Source organism: Etheostoma cragini, chromosome 3 (assembly GCF_013103735.1).
Source record: "Etheostoma cragini isolate CJK2018 chromosome 3, CSU_Ecrag_1.0, whole genome shotgun sequence".
Classification (NCBI taxonomy): Eukaryota; Metazoa; Chordata; class Actinopteri; order Perciformes; family Percidae; genus Etheostoma; species Etheostoma cragini.
In genome coordinates, this window is record NC_048409.1 from 14,716,991 (window position 1) to 14,738,478 (window position 21,488).

The window sequence follows — 21,488 nt, forward strand, 5'->3', positions numbered from 1 at the left end:
ACAAATGCCAAAGGCAGTATTATTGTGTCCTCAGCTGCCATCACTCACTGTGTTATGTAAGACACTACTGATGTGCGTATATGTGTGTGGCTCTGTGCATGTGTGTTTGTGTTTTGCCTGGCTTTAGTCCTGATATGCCTTCTCTGAATTCACAAGCATCCCAGCATATCCAAACGGAGGCCAGGCACGTTTTAGCTCTACAGATGTGTGGTGTGTTTCAACCCTTGACCTCTTGGGGTTTAAACAGATATTCTGTGTCACCATGATGTTACCTAATGCCTCATTCAACACTAAGCAAACACCAATTTGTTTTTCAATTTGCATACAAATGCAAAGGAGTACATGATGTAGTGCTAGCTACTTTCATTGGAAAAAAGTTGGCAATACTGGCAGAGAGTGTATTTTAGGTTAAGTAAGAATAGTCAGTAATAATTTGATCTTTTATAAATGCAGCCCTTTTTTCTCTGCGAGCTGTGGTAAAGCATCACAAAGTGAGCGAATGGTTCTCGTCTAAAAAGCAGACAAAGGAGTTGGCAATGGGCTGTAAAATGTATACGGGACGTTACACAAAATCTCTCTCTCTACCTCTTACTCTCTGTCTCAAACAAAAACTCACAAAGGTACATAATCGCACGCACATACAGTATGTGTGGCCTGTTTGGTTCTTTATGCCTGATGAAGCTGCCAGACATCTTTCCCTCCTTTTGTCCAATCTCATTCAACATGGAATTCATTGAGCAAGTCCTTATTGGAAGAAGCTGCTCTGGTGTGAAACAAGTGTCTTTGGTTTAGCCAGTCTCTCAGACACACAAACAAACAAACAAATACACACACACACACACACACACACACACACACACACACAGTGCCTTAACCATATCAGACGATATGCCAGCCTCTTCTTAGGACTGTGTTTGCCGTGCACAGACTGTGCTTGATTGATTGCTCCTTGGCTCTCCTTACAGCTTGAACATTGTGATTCGTTTATAGAGTTTGGTGACATAACATACTTTCAAGCATAGCTCCACCCAACTTCAACCTGACTAGTGGTCTAATCAGAGTGATAGACCAACCTTTTGTCACATAATGAGCTCTGTTCGCATGTTCTTCATCTATAGCAAATCCCCACCAATCGGTTCCAAAACTTCCCAGTTAGATAGTAAATGCAGTAAACATATTTTATACCTTATTGATCGATGCCATTTTTAGCACATTGCACCATACCACCAAATTTGTGGGTACTGACCCATTGTTCCGACCTCTCAATAACCTAAAAAATCCCCTTTGTCCTACGGCCCACTATTCCGACGTCCCTTTGTTTCCAAAAAATTAAACCCTCTGCTCCGACATCCCATTGTTCAAACCATATACTGTAGGCTTTTATGGATCTCCTCCCATAACTTGGACAGGGGCAGCGGATGGGTAGCATCAGCGTCCGCAACCAGCACTATTATCAGACCGGCCCTTGCATCCTCAAAACACTACCAACCCACCGGGAAAAGTCCAGACTCTCCCGATTGCCACTCCGCTGCTGGGTTGGGGGGATTAAGGTTAGGATGGCTGATTGGTCAGCGGATTGGACCTGTACAAATGGGGTTACGTTACCTTATGCGAGGTTATCCACAATCTTGTGAATGCTATAATGCTGCTACAGTAGCACCTACACAGGTTTTGACCACAATTATTTCAGAATATGCTTTTTCACAACTCCCGGTACGTAGAACACCCATCAAATGTTGTGTTTATTTAGCTCTAAGCTAAGAATGTTTTCAGCACATATCCAATTATAAAGTATGGCAGATAGTGTTGTGGCACAAATGTCTGTTATTAGTTATCTTCCTTTAAAGAGAATCATCTGGACCATTTTGGAGAGGTAACATTAAAGAGAAAAACTTCAAGAAGCACAAGCACAAAATGCGATATAAGCCGTAATGCATGCAGCTCCAAATGGAAGACCAGTGTCTGTATGCTCATGTTGTTCCCGTGGGACTCAGCCTGAAATGCTAACGGCCAGCAACGTCAGTGTAAATCAGTGAGAGCAGAAAGCTGACAGAGAGAAGTGGGTTGTTGGAGCTGTGACACACTCCCCTCCCACAGTAATAGGAGTAGAGAATGACAAGCTGGCGTCAGTTGCCAAACATGGGTACAACAATATGAGGGAAAAGCACTCCACTTAGCCGTGGAGCCTTGGAGGGAGGAAGAAGACAGGAAATAAATGGTGTTTGTGTGTGTGTGTGTGTGTGTGTGTGTGTGTGTGTCAGGGGAGTTTTTTGCACGCATGAGGGACGATTTGCGTGTGATTCAGCTTACTCAGTGAAGTAAAGATGACAAATAGATCCTGCAAGAATGTGAATGCATGCTGGCATCAGTCTGTTTTCAACAGGATAGATGTATGTTTATGTTTTGTTATTATTCATATTCTTATTATATTCTGTTTATGCATTATGATTCATTCACTCAATCATTTAATCAATGCAATGCAGGATTAAGTTCTTTTAGTATTAGTTTATCAATTTTCACTAGTAAGGCCAAATTCTGAAGATCGTCTTTCACTGCAAAAAAGTCCAACAACAAAGATATCATGGAAGAAATTATTTTCAGAGGTTGAGTGTATTTGTAATTTGATTTAAAGTATGTGATACATAATAATATAGAACATCTGGAAATTCAATGGAGAAATAATTTACAGATGAATCAATCAGATGGGAATGTGTGTTTTAGCTAGTCCAGTGACTTAAAAACCTGAAAAACTACTACATGGTTACTGGGGAAAATAATGCAAAATCCATTTATTAGTTGGCACATCTCTATACTCTCATTGTTTATATTATTTTTTTACCATTGCTAGCTCACAGTAGACGATAGGCCGTGCTTGGAAAGTACAACTTTTTCCATTGCCAGTAGACAAACATGCTAAATGTAAATGGACTGTATTTTAAAGCACTTTTCTAATAACAACTACTCAAAGTTTTTTACATAGTTCAGGAACCATTCACACACATTCATACACTGGTGGCCGAGGCTACCTTGCAAGGTGCCACCTGCTCATCAGATAAACATTCACACACATTTACACACTGTTGGTGCAGCATCGGGACTGCGAAGTCATGATCCTTCCAACCGCTCTACCACTTGAGCCACAGCCAATGAACCAATCAGTTTTGCCTTATTGCACAATTCATATCTTTGTCAAAATGGCAATTTCCAGCATATAGCTTGCTAGCTTGGAGATTGTTGTTGTTGTTTCCCATAGTGAAGGAATTTTGAAAATGGTAACACACCAATGGCGAGGAGAGAGGCAAAGCCAGACATCCTCCACGGTGCCACCCACCAAACGTCGGGCTTTATCCTTGCAATGTTTTTCCGTTGCACTAGGCTAAGTGCAGTGTTAGGCAGTGGTAAGGAAAAATTTGTGTTATAAGATCACATTGTCTGATGTATTTTCAGATTTACATCAACGTTAGCAACAGTAGTGAACCCGACAATATCGCCAACTCGAGGTAGTAGGTCACAATAATAGTGTGTACACAGCATGCTCATTTTATGTTTGAATACACAGTTGCAGATTAAATTTAACTTCAATGCAAGTTTAACATGAATAAATGTTACCCTTTGTCCTAAATTTGCCTTTGTGTGTTTACATTAATGCAATCAGTTAATAAAACCTTTTCTAATAAACACTCTCATGCCACTGTCAATTTGCCACACCACCTTCATTAACACACAGCAGACTAGAGTAGTTTTTATTATTTATCCCTATATTTTAAGTTGCACTATTTGATCTTTTAGTTTCTCATTTAGTTTTTTTTTTTTTAATTGTGATTTTCTGTTTTATTCAACTTCAATAAGCATTGTTGAAGGGAGCCTGAAACTCAGTGGTTTTCAAGATCTTCAGTGACTACTGACTACTATCACCTACTTCTGTAATTGTTGTTCATCTGACAATAGATAACTTGACAATAGATCCTGAAATTAGCACAGTTATTCAATGAATCATGAATTGATTTTAAATTAGGAATTGATTTTGAATCAAATCGTGACCCCAAGATTCAGAATCGAAATACCAAATAAATCACAGCCCTAATGTTTAGTGCTAAATAGCATGTTAGCACTAACCTAAGATGGTGACAGTAGTAGTACCTGCTAAACATCAGCATGCTAGCATTGTCATTGTGAGCATGTTAACATTTAGCATTTGGAGTTCACATGTTGTGTATTGATTAGATGCTTAAATCATCCTTTGTTTTAAATAGTTGTAGCGTTGGACACAGTCATACAGCGCTGATGGATCTCTCAGTTGGCCCCTCACACGTGTGCACAAACTTACAGACGCTTGCTTGACGGACTGGCTTGAGCATGTAATGAGATCAATAAGCAATCACTGGCATGGTCTGGTTTCACAGTGTATTGACAGGGCCCCGGATAGGTTGATTGGAAACAGTTAGCATCAGTGTGCAGCGCTAACATGGTTGTGAGTGATGACACTGATGAGTCCACGTCTGACTTCACGTGTGAGAGTGTGCGTGTATGTGTGGGTGTGGGTGAGTCATCATCATCCAGCCCAGGAGTCTATCCCTCTTGCACGCACACACACACACACACACACATACACATACACATACACATATACCTACACACACACACACACACACACATATACACAGGTAGCTTTGCCAAATCCTTTTGGCAAGCTAGTTGTGTTGAGTGGGTAAACAGTGATTTGTTTAGGGTTGCTGCATGAACCAGTTATGTGCTGTGTTATCAGTGAAACTATCTGCTGTTTTGACCCATGCCTACCAGTGGAGCACAATCCATTTCACCGGTAATAGGTTAGATTATTATTATTATTATTATTATTATTATTATTATTATTATTATTGTTATAGACTTATTTTTAATTTAGTTAGATTTGTTTGAATGCTATTTTGCACGCCATATCACCGGATGAAAGATGGTGTGATAAGAGGAGGCGAGATGATGAGGTGAGGTAATGATATTCAAGTTCAATTCAATTCAATTCAATTCAATTTTGTTTACAGTATCAATTCATAACAAGAGTTAGACACTTACAGATAGAGTAGGTCTAGACCACACTCCAGAATTTACAAGGACCCAACAGTTCTAGTAGTGCGAGTAGTAGTAGCGACAGTGGCGAGGAAAAACTTCCTTTTAGGAAGAAACCTTGAACAGACCCAGGCTCTTGGTAGGCGGTGTCTGACGGGCCGGTTGGGGTTAGAATGAAGAGTGTCAATAACAGTCACAAAAAAATAGTAGTTTGTAGTAGTTCTTTGTAGTAGTTCATGGCATAGCATGGCAAGTTCAGATACATTATGCTGCTTTTCCAACTCTTATTCCTTTATCTCCATTTTACAGTAGTTTATCACGGTAATGTAGTAATAGAGGAACTATTTTCTGTATTCTACCTTTCTTAATTTGTGATAATATATGATCATCATTCTCTGTGTTGTTTGTCAGTTTGTACTTTTGTACAGTTTGGACATTTCTCTCTCTCTCTCTCTCTCTCTGATATGTTTCTCCATCCACTGCTCAGATCTAGTAAGAACAGTTGCTGGCCAGTAGGGGTTTTGGTCTGGCTTTCTGGATTCTTCAGGACTGGAGTGTCTGAGTCGTGACAAACAGAGAGCGTGCGTGCGTGCGTGCGTGCGTGGGTGCGTGCGTGCGTGCGTGCGTGTTGGTGCACCGTGTGTGCACGCTCATGGATGCTTGTGCCTTTGTGGGTGTGGGTGTGTAAAGATAGACTCACAAACAGCAATGGAGATTTTTTGTCCCTTTTAGCCCTTACTTGGCTTTGTCATAGTATGTCAGAACATACACAGTTACACACACATATAATTATTATTAATAATAATAATGTATCCTTATTAGTCCCACAAGGGGAAATTACTTATTTTATATAAATTATTTTAAATGGGTTAAGGGTAGTCACAAGTCCTGTAAACAACACCAACTATGTTCACGTAAACAGAATGGAATTCACATAAAGTAGCCTATTTAAATAGTTTGAGAAAAAATGGGGAATGTCAAAGGACACACAAATACGTTGTAATTTTATGAAATTGCTATGGTTTTATTTATGTTGTTATAACAATTAGATGGATGAAGATCATGCATCACTAGATGTCATTTAGAAGATTAACATAACTCATTTATAATATGCATAATAGACCACAGTGTTTCATGTATTGTTTGTTATATTCTACTTTAATTGAGATCAATCAGTGACTGTAACAATTATTCTGTGGTTTGTTGAATGAATAAATGGGGATTACTGGTACTCTCTGGACAGAGAAATACTTTTACAATTACATAAAATCATGGCTGTTTTAAAATACATTCTAATAGTGTTTTAGTTCTAAGTTTTATTTTCTTATTAAATGTACTGGTGTCACATACACACAGGAGGCTTGTCCCCATGGGCATGTTTAAGTTTTGCATACTGCAAAAACACCCCTGAAACCAGCAGTGTTCATGTAAACAAAAAGCGCTCCCCCTGCAGTGTGCAGTGTGTCCATGCATGTGTTGGCCATCCCAGCAGTGGAACAATCCGGTGTGCGTGTGAATGATGAATATTGACATTTTTTCAACCTACAGTGGGCTGATATAAAGCTATGCTCAAGTGCAATTAGAAGCAGTCTAATTAAAATGGAATTATGGAGCTGTCAAAGACTATGTGGCTCAGAAGTGCATTAGGCCTCTTATGGACTTGACATGAGAAGTGTATTTGGGCCATAATGGAGACATTCAAGGAAACACACAGCATAGAGGAGGAATTAAGGGCCTTGGTAAATGAGTGAGAAAAGATGTGCTGTTTGTGATAAAGAGAAAAGGACCTTGTTTATTGGCCTGACTCTTAAATAAACATCAGACAACAAAACAGAGCACCACACACTGTTCCAAAATGAAGTATACATGTTTTACATGATCATGGAGTTCACCGTGATTCAGCATTACAGTGCTTCAACCTCCCTTCCATCCTGAGGGGCTCACATAAAACATGAATCCGATGTATTAGGCAGATTATCTCATCTGCCATTCAAAATGCAAAGTCATCTCCAGTGGATGACAGTTGCACTGTCAGGTCATCTCATTTTATTCCATTTTATACGTCAGCCCACGAACTATGACAGCTATGAGCAGTCTAAGCAACACACACTCTCAGACACACACAGACATGCAAACAAGGCCTGGGACCAGTTATTAAAATAATAATAATAATAATAATAATAATAATAATAATAATGTATAATAGGAGAATTAAGCAACATCTATTATTTACTTTTTGCAGAAGAAACATTCTGCACATTGACCTTATGCAGTCAATTTAATGTAAGGCACAGTAAAGCCTATGCTTTCATTAAAAGCAACTTATTCAAAGTGGAAACAAATACATTGTATTTCCATGAAATTGCTATGCTTTTATTTATATTGTAGCAATTAGATGGATGAAGATCATGAAGCACTAGATGTCATTAAGAAGTAGTCAAGTGTTAACATAATTAATTTATAGTATGCATAATAGACCACAGTGCTTCATGTTTTATTTGTTACATTCTACTTTAATTTGAATTTTACTTTACTTTAATTCTCTTGGATAAGAGTTACAGTTTTTATTTGTAACTGATTTAACAATCAATGACTGTAACAATTATGCTGACACAAACAGACATGCACACAAGACCTGGGACTAGTTGTAGTCATGATTTAGCACCGAGGTATCGCCTGCTATCATGACGTAAATATGAACTGATACCTGTGATACAGTTTTTAAATTTAAAGAAAAGAAAAATATAACTTTGAACAGATTCAATGATTATTATTTCTTTTATTTTGATGCAGTTAAGATAGAGCCTTAACAAGGTGGGATGCCGGTGGTTATTATGCCAACTTTTGTTCTTAGTTTTGGTGAAAGGCCCTGTGTGGCAAGGGACAACAATAATGTAATGCAGTGCGGTAGTAAGCTCCACTGGACTGCAAAACAAAAAAGCACCTATTTGGGTTGCACGCAGTGGGGATGCAGCAGAGAAGAGCATCCTAACTGATAGCTTCCAAATGAACTGCCATCAGGTATGATTACTAGTGTGAAGCCCTCTCTGTGTACATTAAATAATTAATCAAAACTTAAGATAACTTGCTTAAACACAGCAATGGTTAGTTCTGGATTCTGACTGAGATTGGCCTACCATTTTTGGCTCTGCTTCCTCCCCAATACACCAGCTGTTAGTAACATGAAATGTATGTCAGAGAAGATCACACCCCATGATTTCTACATTGTCTTAAAGTGACCAAATTTATCAAACAGTTACCTCTTGCTGAGACTGTTGTTGCCCAAAAAAACAAACCCAAACATTGTTTGTTCCAGCAGCAATCACGACCTATACAATATTAACGCCCTCTAGTGGCCATAGTAGTTATAACTGGAGCAACAAAAAAAAAGGAAGTGAGGTTTAAAGTGCCTCCCGAAAACTTCAAAGCTGCCTTATTTTGGGAAAGCCACTCGGAAACTCAACGTTTGAATGTGAAATTGAATTATAGTTTTCTCGTATTGAACAAAAATGTAAAATCATTGCAGTGAAGGGACAGACAATGGGTGGTGGTGGTGGTGGAGCCTTATGTAGATCAGCCCTCCAGCTTTAAGGGTGATGTGTTGTTTCATTATTCTTCATCAGCAGCGCCTGCTCTTCTTTTATATTTAGATGGATTGGCGGAGAGATGGATGAAGGGAGGAGACGGAGCAGAATGCAGAAGAAGAGAAGAGAAGTGCTGTGCTTGGATAGTGTTGTGTCACAGAGTGGACAAGGTCTCTGATAGTAGCTTCTGTTCTTCTCCAGATTATGTGCTACCCAGAATGGGACTACAAGAGAGCTCTGAGCAGATCCCAGGTCAGTGCAGCCCTGAGGGACAGGGGAGAACTAGAATAGGACTTGTACCTGGGGGACATTTTTAAGCAACTCATTGTTGATGGGAACATTAAGAACATGAGCTTTTTAGTATCTCTGAAGGTTTAAGCCAGAAGTTCCTCTTATGCCTTCAACTTTGGCTAGTTAATTTGCCTGTCCAATTTGTCAATTTTGTCAACTCTTTCAGGTATTAAATAATTCATTTTAGTAATTAAGTAGCGTTGATTCCTCTAATATTGCTTAGAGCTTAATTATATGGCTTTTTCCACATTTTAAATCATATAATTTGCGTGGATCTTATGTCTATCTCAAATCTTACCCAAAATGAGGGACAGTCTCTAACTTCAGTCTGTTTTGAAAATGTTTTTTGTGACAAATACCAACCCACCTACGCCAACCAGATGTTGACGTGTTGAGACTGTACACAAAGTGGGGGGAAGAAAGGAAGGCTAGCGTTAGGCTAAGGCTAACTATATAACTACTATATCGGCTGCATTTTCCTCGCCAGGGTACGGCCTTTATTTAGCAAACAAATGGATGAACTTTGGCTGGGATCACCACTCCTATATAAATTGTGGACTGCAACATCATTGACAGAACCATGGTACAACAGTGCCGTGCAACAGCATGTGCATGTTTTGCCATGGTTGACTTTTACGTAGGAGGAGTGTGACGCCACAAAAGTGAGAAACAGGAGTGTAGATGACGATACCACGCAGTCAGTCTCACTTTGACAGACCATCCACATGCTGTGAAGCGGGGAAGGGTCTGATCCACGCAACATTGCGTGATGGGAGAAAAAGGTGCTGTGGTTTATTGGTATACCTTTAAACCAATCACAATTGTCTTGGACGGTGATAAGCGCTGGACAAAGCCGCTGCAAAGTAGTTGTGCGAGAGAAAGGTCAGATTGAACAGATAGTAGTCTATCTGTCCCAATTTACCGTGCAGAAATCTGAGGAGCAGTTAATATATAGTCCTCATAAATTGACCAGAGTTTAAAATTCTAACAAAAAAGAAAGCAGTAGGAAACGGAAATTGGCAAAAATACATGCATCCGGTGGAATTTCCTGTGGCACCGGAGCAATGCCGGAAGTGACGTCAGGGATATAAACTACCATGAAATTGAACGCGCTATAGGCTAGAACAAATCATTTAGAAGGCCAAACCGAATAGAAAGTACCAGATTTTAGAAAAAATGAGGTGATGCTCATTGACGACAAAAAAAAGCATACTGAAAGAAATTATGATGATGATCTTGTGTCGTTTGTGTCTAAAACTTGCTAAGAGTTTGACTAACTTGTTTCATTGTCACAAAAGTAACTCAAGTCAAAGTTAGTTCATCTTCATGGCATTTATCTTCATGGCATTTTAAAGCAGGTGAAATGTAATAACGGGTAGTGTTATAGACATGATGAAACAAGATGCTACTTCTTGTACAGGTCACACACCTGATCTCTGATAATTTAAAGACAGAGTTCTTGAATTGTCATAAGCATGCAATGGAAAGTCATTACAGATAATTGGTTAAAAAAATCAATTCTGAAAAATCAAAGCTCATTTGTACATTTTGGAAAAAGGGTCATCAATGACTAGTTTTCACTATAGATAGGATTTGACTTTTCCCACTAAGGCTCCCTGACTTTAAAAGTAAAAATCAAACAGTTGAAAACTGTCTTCAAATTATACTCACCACATATGTATTATTGGTTTAGATTTAATATTTAAACCATCCACATTTCTTTTTCATACTGGACATGCAGCTCCAGCTTTATTCAACAGCAAACCTACCATCTTAATAGACTTTTAATGAATCAATATGTACCTCAGTTTCCTGATGCAGAAAGCCCTGTTCTGATAATGTACACATTACTCCCTCTTCGGTTGTCATGCATCACCTGCTATCACAGGAAACACTTGACAAGTAGTGGGCGTAGTATAACTGGCCAACTGAGCCCCGAACAACAATTTAATGGTCCATACGCGAGTCACTTTGATCTTTGTCCCAATGTAACCTAGCAACCAGGTATTTTCAATACAACTGATTTCAGTGGACTGCAGGTCTTCTCATCCCTGAACCACTGGTGAACATTTGCTGTTGGCAAATGCAGAATCAGGGGCGGGTGAGAGGACAGAGGGAGGTCCATGAACCAGCAGAGAAGAGGAGAGCAGAGGAGAGGGCGAGGAAGTCTTTGTGGACTACATTATTGAAATGTCACTTGCTTTGGATTGAGATTCTTACAACTGTGGCATTTTAAATAGGGTTAAAGGAAGGGAAGAGAGCTTAAAGCTGTTGTGTCATATCAGAGTCTAGATAGCAAGATCGGGATTGAGCGGTTGTGTGCAAAGTGAGCACGAATGATGCAGAGAAGGCACTCAGCAAATATCATGGGACGCCATCAGGACAATACACATCATCCTAAACAGGTTCAGTATTGGCTTGTGTCTCTCCCCTTCAGTCCGGGTGTATGTGCTGTGTGTACATCTGCACGCGCTTTATCTTTGCGATGTGTGTGAACATGTGTGCTGGGAATGGCAAGCCATTTAACCAGTAATGATGGGATGGTTCAAATAGGACAACTTGAAGCAATGTCTAAATTAAGCTACTTGAGTTTTTAGGTCAATTACGCATGTGTGACACTGGTGTTCGTAAGCAGGAGAATGGAGACACTTATGCGAGATTCAGTGTCACTCTTGTTCTTAGATGGGTGCTATTTGTTGGGCAGCATGTCCTATAAGGGTGGCTGTGTTACAGGGAGGCTATGTGTTATCTCACACCAGCACGATGGTTTGCATAGGTTCATTTTTCTTCAACTCAAACCTCACAAAAAAATGCATCTATTGATTTTGTTATCACCACTTTTGCACATTATAAATACAGGAGGTTAGAGAAGTAGATTTATTGCAAAATGAACAACAAATTGTAATCTCTGGTGTTCATACATCTTACGCGGCTCAGAAAATACATCTCGGCTAGCCTTTGCTCCCTCCAAAACACATACCTACTTCATCATTATTACCGGATCAATAGATACATTTGATAATGATTAATATCCTCCCAACTGTGAGGCGCTTGTGCTCTGCAATCCTGCAACTGTTTGCAATTCTGCAATCATCCTCCTATATCCAGAACATGAACTTGGCCTCTGGCATGCACTGTTGGCTACTACTAGTTTACCAGCATTCATTTCTTAAAACAGAGAGAGGTGTGAAGGCTTTCTACACATTTTATTATTTTCTCTACTGTTGGTGTTATAGTACAGAAACAATGGTCAGCGCCACACTGTAGTGCTGTATTAACAGTTGTTGTAATTTACACTGTGGATGAGTTCAGCTGGCCTGCTCAAGTGAGCTGTTCTCTTTTTCACTTGACTGGCCATGGCCTGCCTGTGGACTCAGCTCCTCTCGCTCTCTCTCTTTCTCTCTCTCTGTCTATCTCTCTCTTTCTCGCTCTATCACTCTTTATCTTTCTCTGCTTTCACCATCTGCTTTTATGCCTGATCTGCCTACATAACTGTCTCTCAGGAGAGGGATGGAGAATGTGGGGATGAAAGGGAAAACTGAAATAGTGGGAAATAAAAGATATAAGAAGAGGGGAAATAGAAAACTGGAGGAAAGATAATTATAAGAGAGAGAGAGAGAGAGAGTGGAAGAGGGGGTATAGTGTACGTTCCCATGATAAAAGCATAGATATACATCTGCGCTTAAAGAGAATAGACCCCTAGTCTGATTCAGACATGATGACTGAAATCAAAACATAGCATTTTTAAAGCATGGGCTTTAAGTGAGGTTACTTGCTTTTTGTGCACGTGAGGGATAAAATGTTAAGGTAATTCAAATGAGAACAATAGTATTAACCTTGATTTCCAGTCATGAAGGATTTTTTTTCACTGCTACTTTTGTATTTTTGCCAAAAAAACAATGTAATGCAGTTTCACTCAAATAAATAGTTCAGCAATAAATGTTATAAAGCTTTTTGGTGATGCCGTATCAGACATACAAGGGCTGCACAGTTAATCAAATTTTAATCACAATCACGATGTTGGTTTCCCACGATAAAATTTGCATGATCGAGCGAGACTTTAAATGCGTCATTCCGTTCATAGATCGCTCCGGGTTTTTACAAAGCCAATCTACCGCTCTGTAAACCACTGTTTGATTGTGTGCCGGTCCGAGTTGTTCCCTCCACCGCACAGCTTAGTTTCTAGATGTAGACAGTCACAGAGGACAGAGTAACGGGAGGAAAATTCCACAACAGATAGCAGTCGGTCATACGTCGGTCTCAAGGTTTACCAGTTTACTCGTACATTTTGTCCCGTCTGTGTTGTTTTTCAGACAACAGCAGTGACCAGTGCTAGTTAGTGTCTGTTAGCTCACAGGGCTCTAGGGTGTGACTAACATGTTTCCTTGCATCCGCTGCCTCTTCACAAAAGAAGCAATGTTGTTTACATTGATACGGTTTAATTTTGCGTTACATGACCCATTTCTTCTGGAAAGCCGTGCCTGTGTTTGGATTTCTCCTCTTACTCTCCGCGAAGCCCCGCCCCCATTCACACACACACAGCTCCCAGCAACATGGAGAGACAAAGCGGCGACAGCACCGGTCCGCACTTTTGACATTTTTCCACAGTTTGAATTGTTATTAAAGGAGAATTCCGGTTGATTCCAACACGTAGCTTTGTTGTTTGTAAATGTGGAGTGCTGTCAGTAAAGAAAAAAACAATTGGTGCTGCCTACTCCAACCAACATGCTTAAACAGTTTCTAAACATTTTTTTAGCCTCTAAACATGTTCAAAATGTCATTAAAAGTGCCTACCCATGTGTAGTGATTCCTTCGGAGTGAACACAGTGAATCTGACTGCAGTAGAAGTGAAAGAAATGCATGCAAGTTCTGCTAATTCAGCTGCGTTTAGTTCCTGTGTTGATACTGCGAGTAGTGCTTCGGGACTGTCTACAAACTACAACACAGAAAAGAGATACAAACATATTTTTAAAGATGAACGCTTACTTTTGAAAAGTAAGTGTTGTAGTACAACTAGCAGGAGACAGGTTATAGTTGAGGTAAGTTTGGAGACACTACGTTATTTAATCATTAAATTGATAGCCTACATATTTTAGTTTTATCTCTTTTCTGTGTTGTAGTTTGTAAACGGCCCCTAAGCTCTCTAACTGCTGTCTCAACACAGCTGAATTAGCACAACTTTCGGTCATTTCACATCTACAGCAGTCAGATTCACTGTCTTCATTCAGAAAGAATCACTACACATAGGTAGGCACTTGTAATAACATTTTGAACATGTTTAGAGGCTAAAAACACGTTTAAAACTTGCCCTGTTCAAGCCTGTTGGAGCTAACACTAGCAGGTGGATAACACGGTGTAGGGAGCACTGATTGTTTTCATTTTTCTTTCTACCTCCAAATTACAAACAACAGAGCTACCTGTTGAAATTGACGGGAATTATCCTTTAACACAGCTGTGTATATCGTTATGCATGAGAGGCGAACCTGTTTATGTACCAGTGTTTCCGCTGGTAACACAGAAGAAGTTATTGAATGCAACTAACTTGAGTTGGTAGAGTAATAGCGTGTGAAACAGAGCCTGCTGGACCTGGGCGAGAGATGTGACCCATGGCCAGAATATTATAGTTCATAAAAATGCAGCGCAGTGACGATACAGATATTTCATCCTCACCACAAGTGTAACTCCACCCACCCGCCATTCGACCCGTGCTGGAACCATTCATAATGAGTCAGCCGTCTCTCTGTGAGTAGCATACGTCCATCACATTCCCTCTCTCCCTAGCTCTCAGTTATTGTTGAAAACAAATGAGGGAGCTTTCTCAGACATTTTTTTTTAAAATGTATCCTAGGCTATTTATTTCAGATAATTTTAATTCACATGTGTTGCTACATAACAACATACAACGTCAACATAGCGTATTGTAACACAATATGGATGTGAAAGCACTTATAACTAGCCTATGTGACAATAAAATTTGTTTTGGTTAAAATCAACAAATAATCGTGATAATTAATCGTGATGTCAATGTTGATCAAAAATAATCGTGATTATCAATTGTGCAGCCCTAAGACATACATTGACTCAATACCATGGTTATTTTGTAATGTATATGAACTTTTAAGGTGTGACTACATAAATATTGTATGTATCCATCTAAATGTCCAATTGTACTCTGAATGGATATTGGTTTACTTCTTATCTTTGATGATATTATGTGGCTTTGACTATTAATCCAAATCAGTAGCTCTATTCTTAGGAGCTTAATGTACACAGATCTTATTTTACTTATCTGTGTTCATCATCATAGACAATTGTTTAATATTGTCTTCTGTTACAGTGCACTGCATTTGTTAAGGGATTATGACCCATCGTTCTGTGCGCAGCATGTACTGGATTACTCTGAAAGCCTGAAAGAGTGATCCCAGGGGGCAGTTCTGGTACATACATGCCTCTGTGTGTGCCCAATGTTGATATTTACCCATTGACTATTGCTCTGCCTCCTGTGGGCCTTTAAGCTGGAAGGAATCGATAACCTTCTCCCTTGCCTTGCCTCTTCACAGTGTCTCTAGCAGAACGGCGCTCTGTAGCACTCCATCAGCCCAAATACTTATGCATGTTTCAGTAAATGCAGTTCCAAACGCACACATTTACTGTAGGCTTGTTCTTTATATTTTTTTTTAATGCATTAATACCAGAATACTAACAAAGAGAAGTGCCATAAAACAGGTGCAACACACACACACAGACACGCACACACACACACACACACACACACACACACACACACACACACACACACACACACACACACACACACACACACACACACACACACACACACACACACACACATACATTCAAGCTCCCTCTATCTCACTCTCTCCCTGACATTAGCGGAACAGAGACCATTACTGCCAGGTAATGGGTGAATGTCACAATAGCAGGATGTCATAAAGCTCTGGAGTACTCTAATGGGTTTTGTTCAGGTTGAGGTGACACATGCACACTTGCACATGCACACATACAGACACACGCTCTTCCAGGAAACTCTCCCTATGTGCTGGATGCATTTACTCATCACATAACAGCCTCGAGCTCTGACATGTTTGAAGAGCTAATACGATCTGTTTAAGGAAGCAAATTATGAGAATCATCTGTCACCTTTGTTTGAAAACAAAAGGATGGTTCTGCTGTTGTTACCTTTTATGTTTCCTCCTTTACTCCACCTGCACATCTTTATCTTTTTCTTCCTAATATAACACTCTACCAGGGAAAAATACTGTATATGTGTGTGAGGTAAAGAAAAGTGGTAGCGCGAGTTAACTGAGGATCATATGGAGTAGGATAGGTAAACTCACAAGCTTAGGATATAAGAGAAACCACGGTATGAAATCACAAGCGAAGCGAAAAAGTTAGGCAGAGATACAAGCATAGTGGAAAAGCAGAGGTTGCTGCCAGTTTCCAAGCCTAGTCGCCTCGGGAGGCAGGCAGATGGAAGAGTGAAAGCTTATGGATGGTGTAATCACGTGAGCTCATTTGCTTCATGTGTTGGCGCAGTAGGGGAGAGAAGGATGCAGGAGGAGAGCATGAGGGGAAGATGAGAAAACATCAGGGCCATTTAGATTGTTTTGATCCACCCACTATGTGTATTGCGTGTGTGTGTGTGTGTGTGTGTGCGTGCGTGCGTGCATGCGGATACATGTGTTTTGGAGTGTTTGGTAATTGATTATAAGCTGAAGAGGAGCTGATTAGCACATGTTGACATTAACGGTTGAATCCATTACCAAAACCTAACATGGTTGACCTTTGACACAGATGGGCCTTTAGGCTTATTAGTCAATATGATGAATCAGTGACAGCTATATGTAGGCAAGAGGAAGAGAGGGCGTGTTTTAGAGTAGGGTGTGTTATTACCTCTGACAAGGTGGTTGTATTTTTGGTTAGGTTTGTTTGTCTTTGTGTTAAAGTTGGGAGCGTATCTAAAACATGGGGTGGCTACACAAATTATTTTTCACTTTCCGTAACATTACAAGACAGGACATGGCCTTGGCGGAGGTCTGTTCTCTCCGAGTGCCCATCTACTTCTTTGTAGGATTTTTTTAATGACTATCATATTTTTAATACTGATACAATATTAAAAATATCATAGTATTTTTTTTGAACAGTTGGTCTGTTACTTTCTCTCTCTCTCTCTCTCGCTCTTCCACTTTGTCACACACATACACACACACACACACGCACACACATATACACACACACACACACAAATACACACAAAATATGCTACATGTTCCGTCTCCAGTTCACATACGTTTGTTCACCACATCATCCTTGCGTTACACCAGTTAAGAGGAAGAAATGATTATCTCATTCTCTATCTCATCCTATCTTCTCTTCTTCAGTCTTCAGGCACCAGTGTGGTCGTTGACATCGCGGTGATGGGTGAAGCTCACGGGCTGATCTCAGACCTCCTGGCAGACCCCTCGCTGCCCCCCAACACCTGCAGCTCTCTGAAGGCTGTCAGCAACCTCCTCAGCACCCAGATCAGCCTCCAGCCGCTCCACCGTCCTCGCATCCCTGCAGACACTCATGCCTGCTCTGACTCCGAGGAGGGACCCGAAAAAACAGAGAGACTGGCCCTTCCAAAGGTAAATGTTTGTCAATTTTAGTAACTGTGCTTAGTCACATCTATAGTCTGTCTGCCTCCCTCGGGCCCTAAGCAAAATCTGCTAAGGGGCCTGCCTACCTGACCTGTAAGCGGTGTAAACCATTTGCTATTGCCACACAGTCACACTTGACACCCCAGTGTATTACACTGCTATACACTTATAGGTTTAATACTATATATAATTTGATCATCAGCCCTATTCAAACTGGCTCCCCCCTACTCATACTATGGCTTGGCTAAATACTCGTTATTTACTGAGAGTTGCATCCATATTGCCCAGTATACCCAGCTAATTAACATTTTACATTAAATATAGTCTATGTCAAGCCTTTGCTTTCCATCTTGCATTATTCCAGAGTTGTAAACTTACTAAAACCTCCAAACCTGAGCTGAGGGACTAGATAGTCATTGGCTTGTTTTAAAAGCATGTGTGCCTATGAGCGGTGCCATCACACCCATATGTTGTCTGGAGTGGTCCCCATGGCATAGAGGTTGCTGCTTAAAAAGGGTGAATTTCATTTCTTGCCCCAGCATATAAATGTTATATTTTCCAGACTGCAGTTTTTAAACACTGTGGCCGATTATCAAGCGTAATAATTAGATGTACTTCCCTCTCACGTTTGTCAGGCACAGCGTCACAGAACACAAACCCTGGAAGTGGCTGCAAGCAAGCAAGCAAGAGAGCCAGACTAATTGATGCACTGCCTAGCTAGATTAGCAACATAGATAGACTAGAGAGATAGTTGGCTAGCACATAAATTTAACATTCCTGTTATTTGCTAACATCAAATTGGGAGAGGAGAGAACAAATCTTTAACTGTTTTCTGTTCCCAAGCGCTTAGTTCACTTAAGCATCGGGCTGGCTCTGGTTGGACAGAGCTGATTAATACAATTCAACACCTGAGTCACTTGTAGGAGTGGTACTCAACCTGAGGATCCGGAACCCCCAAATAATCCACAGATAAATGTGATGTGTCAATGTGAATGGCAAGATTTAAAGCAACAAGAATTTTTTTTAGCTTTTTTCTTCTTGTGAAATACATCTTTACTTAGGAGCATTTAGATTGTTCAGATTAAACAATATGAGAAGTTGGAATAGCTTTTTGGTTAGTCCACTCAGCTCTACACATTGAGCCCAACCTGTGGTGTGGGTCACAATTAGATATCACTGTGACATTTTTGCTGTTAACCTTGTGATTGACCATTTAACAAATGATAAAAATCAATGGAGCAGAACAAGACGTATCGTCTTTTTTAGCCCACACGTTCTCCTTCCTTGTCAAAACCTTGCACCTACAGTACCCATAATGCACCTCAAACGCCAACATTTCTGTCAGAAATTCAGGTGTTCTCAAAGCAGCCTAGTTTCTCAAGCAGAATTGGGGATCAGACTACTGGTCTGGTAAGCTGTCTCTAACACACACTCATGTGCGTATGCCCCGGTGTACCTCTTCCTGCAGTCATCACCCCCATTTCCTCCTGCCTGAGTGCACGCAAATGCTCGACCCATGTTGTGAAATTCAATGAGATTCTGTCTCACTTTACCTCAATGAGGATTTGTAAGTCTGCATAAAACAATGGGTTGAAGTTGGTGATTCAGCTCACTTGCGCTGCTGCCCTGTTTCATGGCTCCAAACTAAGGACAGAAATAGCAGTTAAATAAAGGCAATGGGAAATGTTGATGACTGAGTTGCATTTGTTACTTTGACTTGAGTTTGTTTCATTTGGTGTTAAAAGCTGGGAAACAATTAGGCTTTTACTTGTCTTTCTCACACACAGTTTAAATCTAGCAGTTCTGGCTTTCTGTCAAGTTTATAGCCAGACATTAAACCACACTTGTGGTGCACAGATTTGTCTTGTCTTTATAATGCTTCATATTTACAGCCACACAATATTTTAAAGCATACCATAGTGCTTTATATTTATACTTTTATACTACTGTATGGAAATAAAGCAAAACAGACTTTATAAAATCCATCACAGTCAACATCATGCCAACTTGTATTATTGTCAGCAAAATTATTGCATAATAATGCAGTGCAGATGTCTAAGATATGCACCTACATTTTCATTACCACACAGCAATATAATTCACAATAGCAAAAGCAGACAGGATGTTCACACTGATTTTTTCTTCAAAGTCCTTCTTTCACACACTGTCATTCACTTTAGGTAGTATACCGCAGAGCGTGTGCGTGTGTGTGTGTGTGTGTGTGTGTGTGTGTGTGTGTGTGTGTGTGTGTGTGTGTGTGTGTGTGTGTGTGTGTGTGTGTGTGTGTGTGTGTGTGTGTGTGTGTGTGTGTGTGAAAGAGGGAGAAAGAGCAAGAGAGAAAGTTTGAGAAACACACCAACTGTACAAAAATACAAACTGACAAATACATGAGTTTAGCTCATGGCTTTACAACTAAATTTACAGCATGGATAGACTGACACTACAGGGGAAAATGTTCTTCTTTCCATGCTTTCCCCCATATGCTTTTAAAAAACAGGAATGGGCTGGAAGAACACACATGGCATCCTTCTAGTTTGATGTCTCGACCCTTGGATAGAGGAGAACAGTTTCTTTTTGGGAACATCTAGCTCTATTTGTTGGTTAAAAGATGTGAGTTGGGGACTGTATCTGCTTATCTTTTCTTGGTGTTCTGTTTTGTCTTTAGCTGTGGAAACTGTGTGCCTTTTTGGTTTGTTTAAAAAAAAACATTTTCATGACCATAGCGTAAATGTGACAGAGATTTTTGTCAACCTTGCTTGTTATTACCAGAATTTTTTTGTTTAGACTAGACTAAACTAAGTATGTTGACCATGAGACCATTGCAGCAGCAAGAAAATCAAATACAAAGGTGATGTACTGTATAAAATAATGTATCACACATTTTATACAGTTATACATGTAATATTTGTTCTATCCATACAAATACTATTAAACTGTTGCAAAGCATCCTACTGGGACACAGCATTGTGATATTTGTGAATTATAAAAAAACTGGAGGGTTTTTAATAGTTCTAATGACTACAATAAATGTTACTGGCTATGAAGAAGTTTAAGAAAATGTGAAAAAACAGCAAGGTAATATCTGTGTAGTTTCCAAAAGGATGCAACTGTTAGTAGCTTATAATTAAAAATCTCCTCACTTTTGAGATTCCGGTGCCCAATTACACTAATGGTGTCCGACCTGCCTCATCCACCCCACTGAAATTTCTGTGAGTGTGTACAATTCGTTTCTTAATTTGCATTACAGCGTTTGAGACGGAGTCTGCCCCCAGGATTGCTTCGGAGAATCTCTTCAACTTGGACCACGACCACCTCAGCTACGGGGTTGCCTACCATCGAGCCAGGCCCTGTACGCCGAGACCGCTCAGCCAGCATTAAACACACCACAGACAGGTAATTAATTATCACTCAATCATATCACAGTACAACCAAGAGCATGGCAGCAACTTTGAACAATAACTGTGATGTTTTGTTTCTACATTAAATCAGTGAATCCTGTAACAACTCAGTGATGATGACCATCTCAAAGAGTCGCTCAATGTCTGCCTCCTATGCTGCCTCTGTCACCTCCAACTGTCTCTACAGCAAACCACTGGGAAGACCAGGTGTGTGTGTGCGTGTGCATGTACACTTAACACACTGAGTACAAGTTTAGTATGTTCAGTAGGTTAAAGACAAGTAAAAGATAGACATTTACACTAGATTTTTTTAAATGGAAACTACTTTTCTCAGCTTGACTGTTCACTGGACATAGCTCCACATATGTCAAATTTAGGACTTTTCTATCCATTGATATAAATAAAATTAGCTGTGTGATTGATATGACTTAAAACTCAGCAAAATAAAAAAAACTCATTAAATTCAAAAGAAAATGACTTAGATAAAGACA

The 21,488-nt window shown here is 39.9% G+C and overlaps 1 protein-coding gene across 2 annotated transcripts in view; it reads left to right on the forward strand.

Annotated features, from left to right (window-relative positions):
* The window catches only part of LOC117940416 (cGMP-inhibited 3',5'-cyclic phosphodiesterase A-like), a 53,268-nt gene that overhangs the window by 18,923 nt on the left and 12,857 nt on the right, over window positions 1-21,488 (forward strand). Inside the window, exons 2-5 of one of the 2 annotated variants that reach the window (XM_034865723.1) lie at window positions 8,850-8,900; window positions 17,342-17,587; window positions 20,847-20,992; window positions 21,089-21,204. In XM_034865723.1, coding sequence (XP_034721614.1) covers window positions 8,850-8,900; window positions 17,342-17,587; window positions 20,847-20,992; window positions 21,089-21,204 — 559 coding nt within the window. The remainder of the gene's footprint in view (window positions 1-8,849; window positions 8,901-17,341; window positions 17,588-20,846; window positions 20,993-21,088; window positions 21,205-21,488) is intronic. The other variant, XM_034865728.1, reaches the window with a different exon arrangement.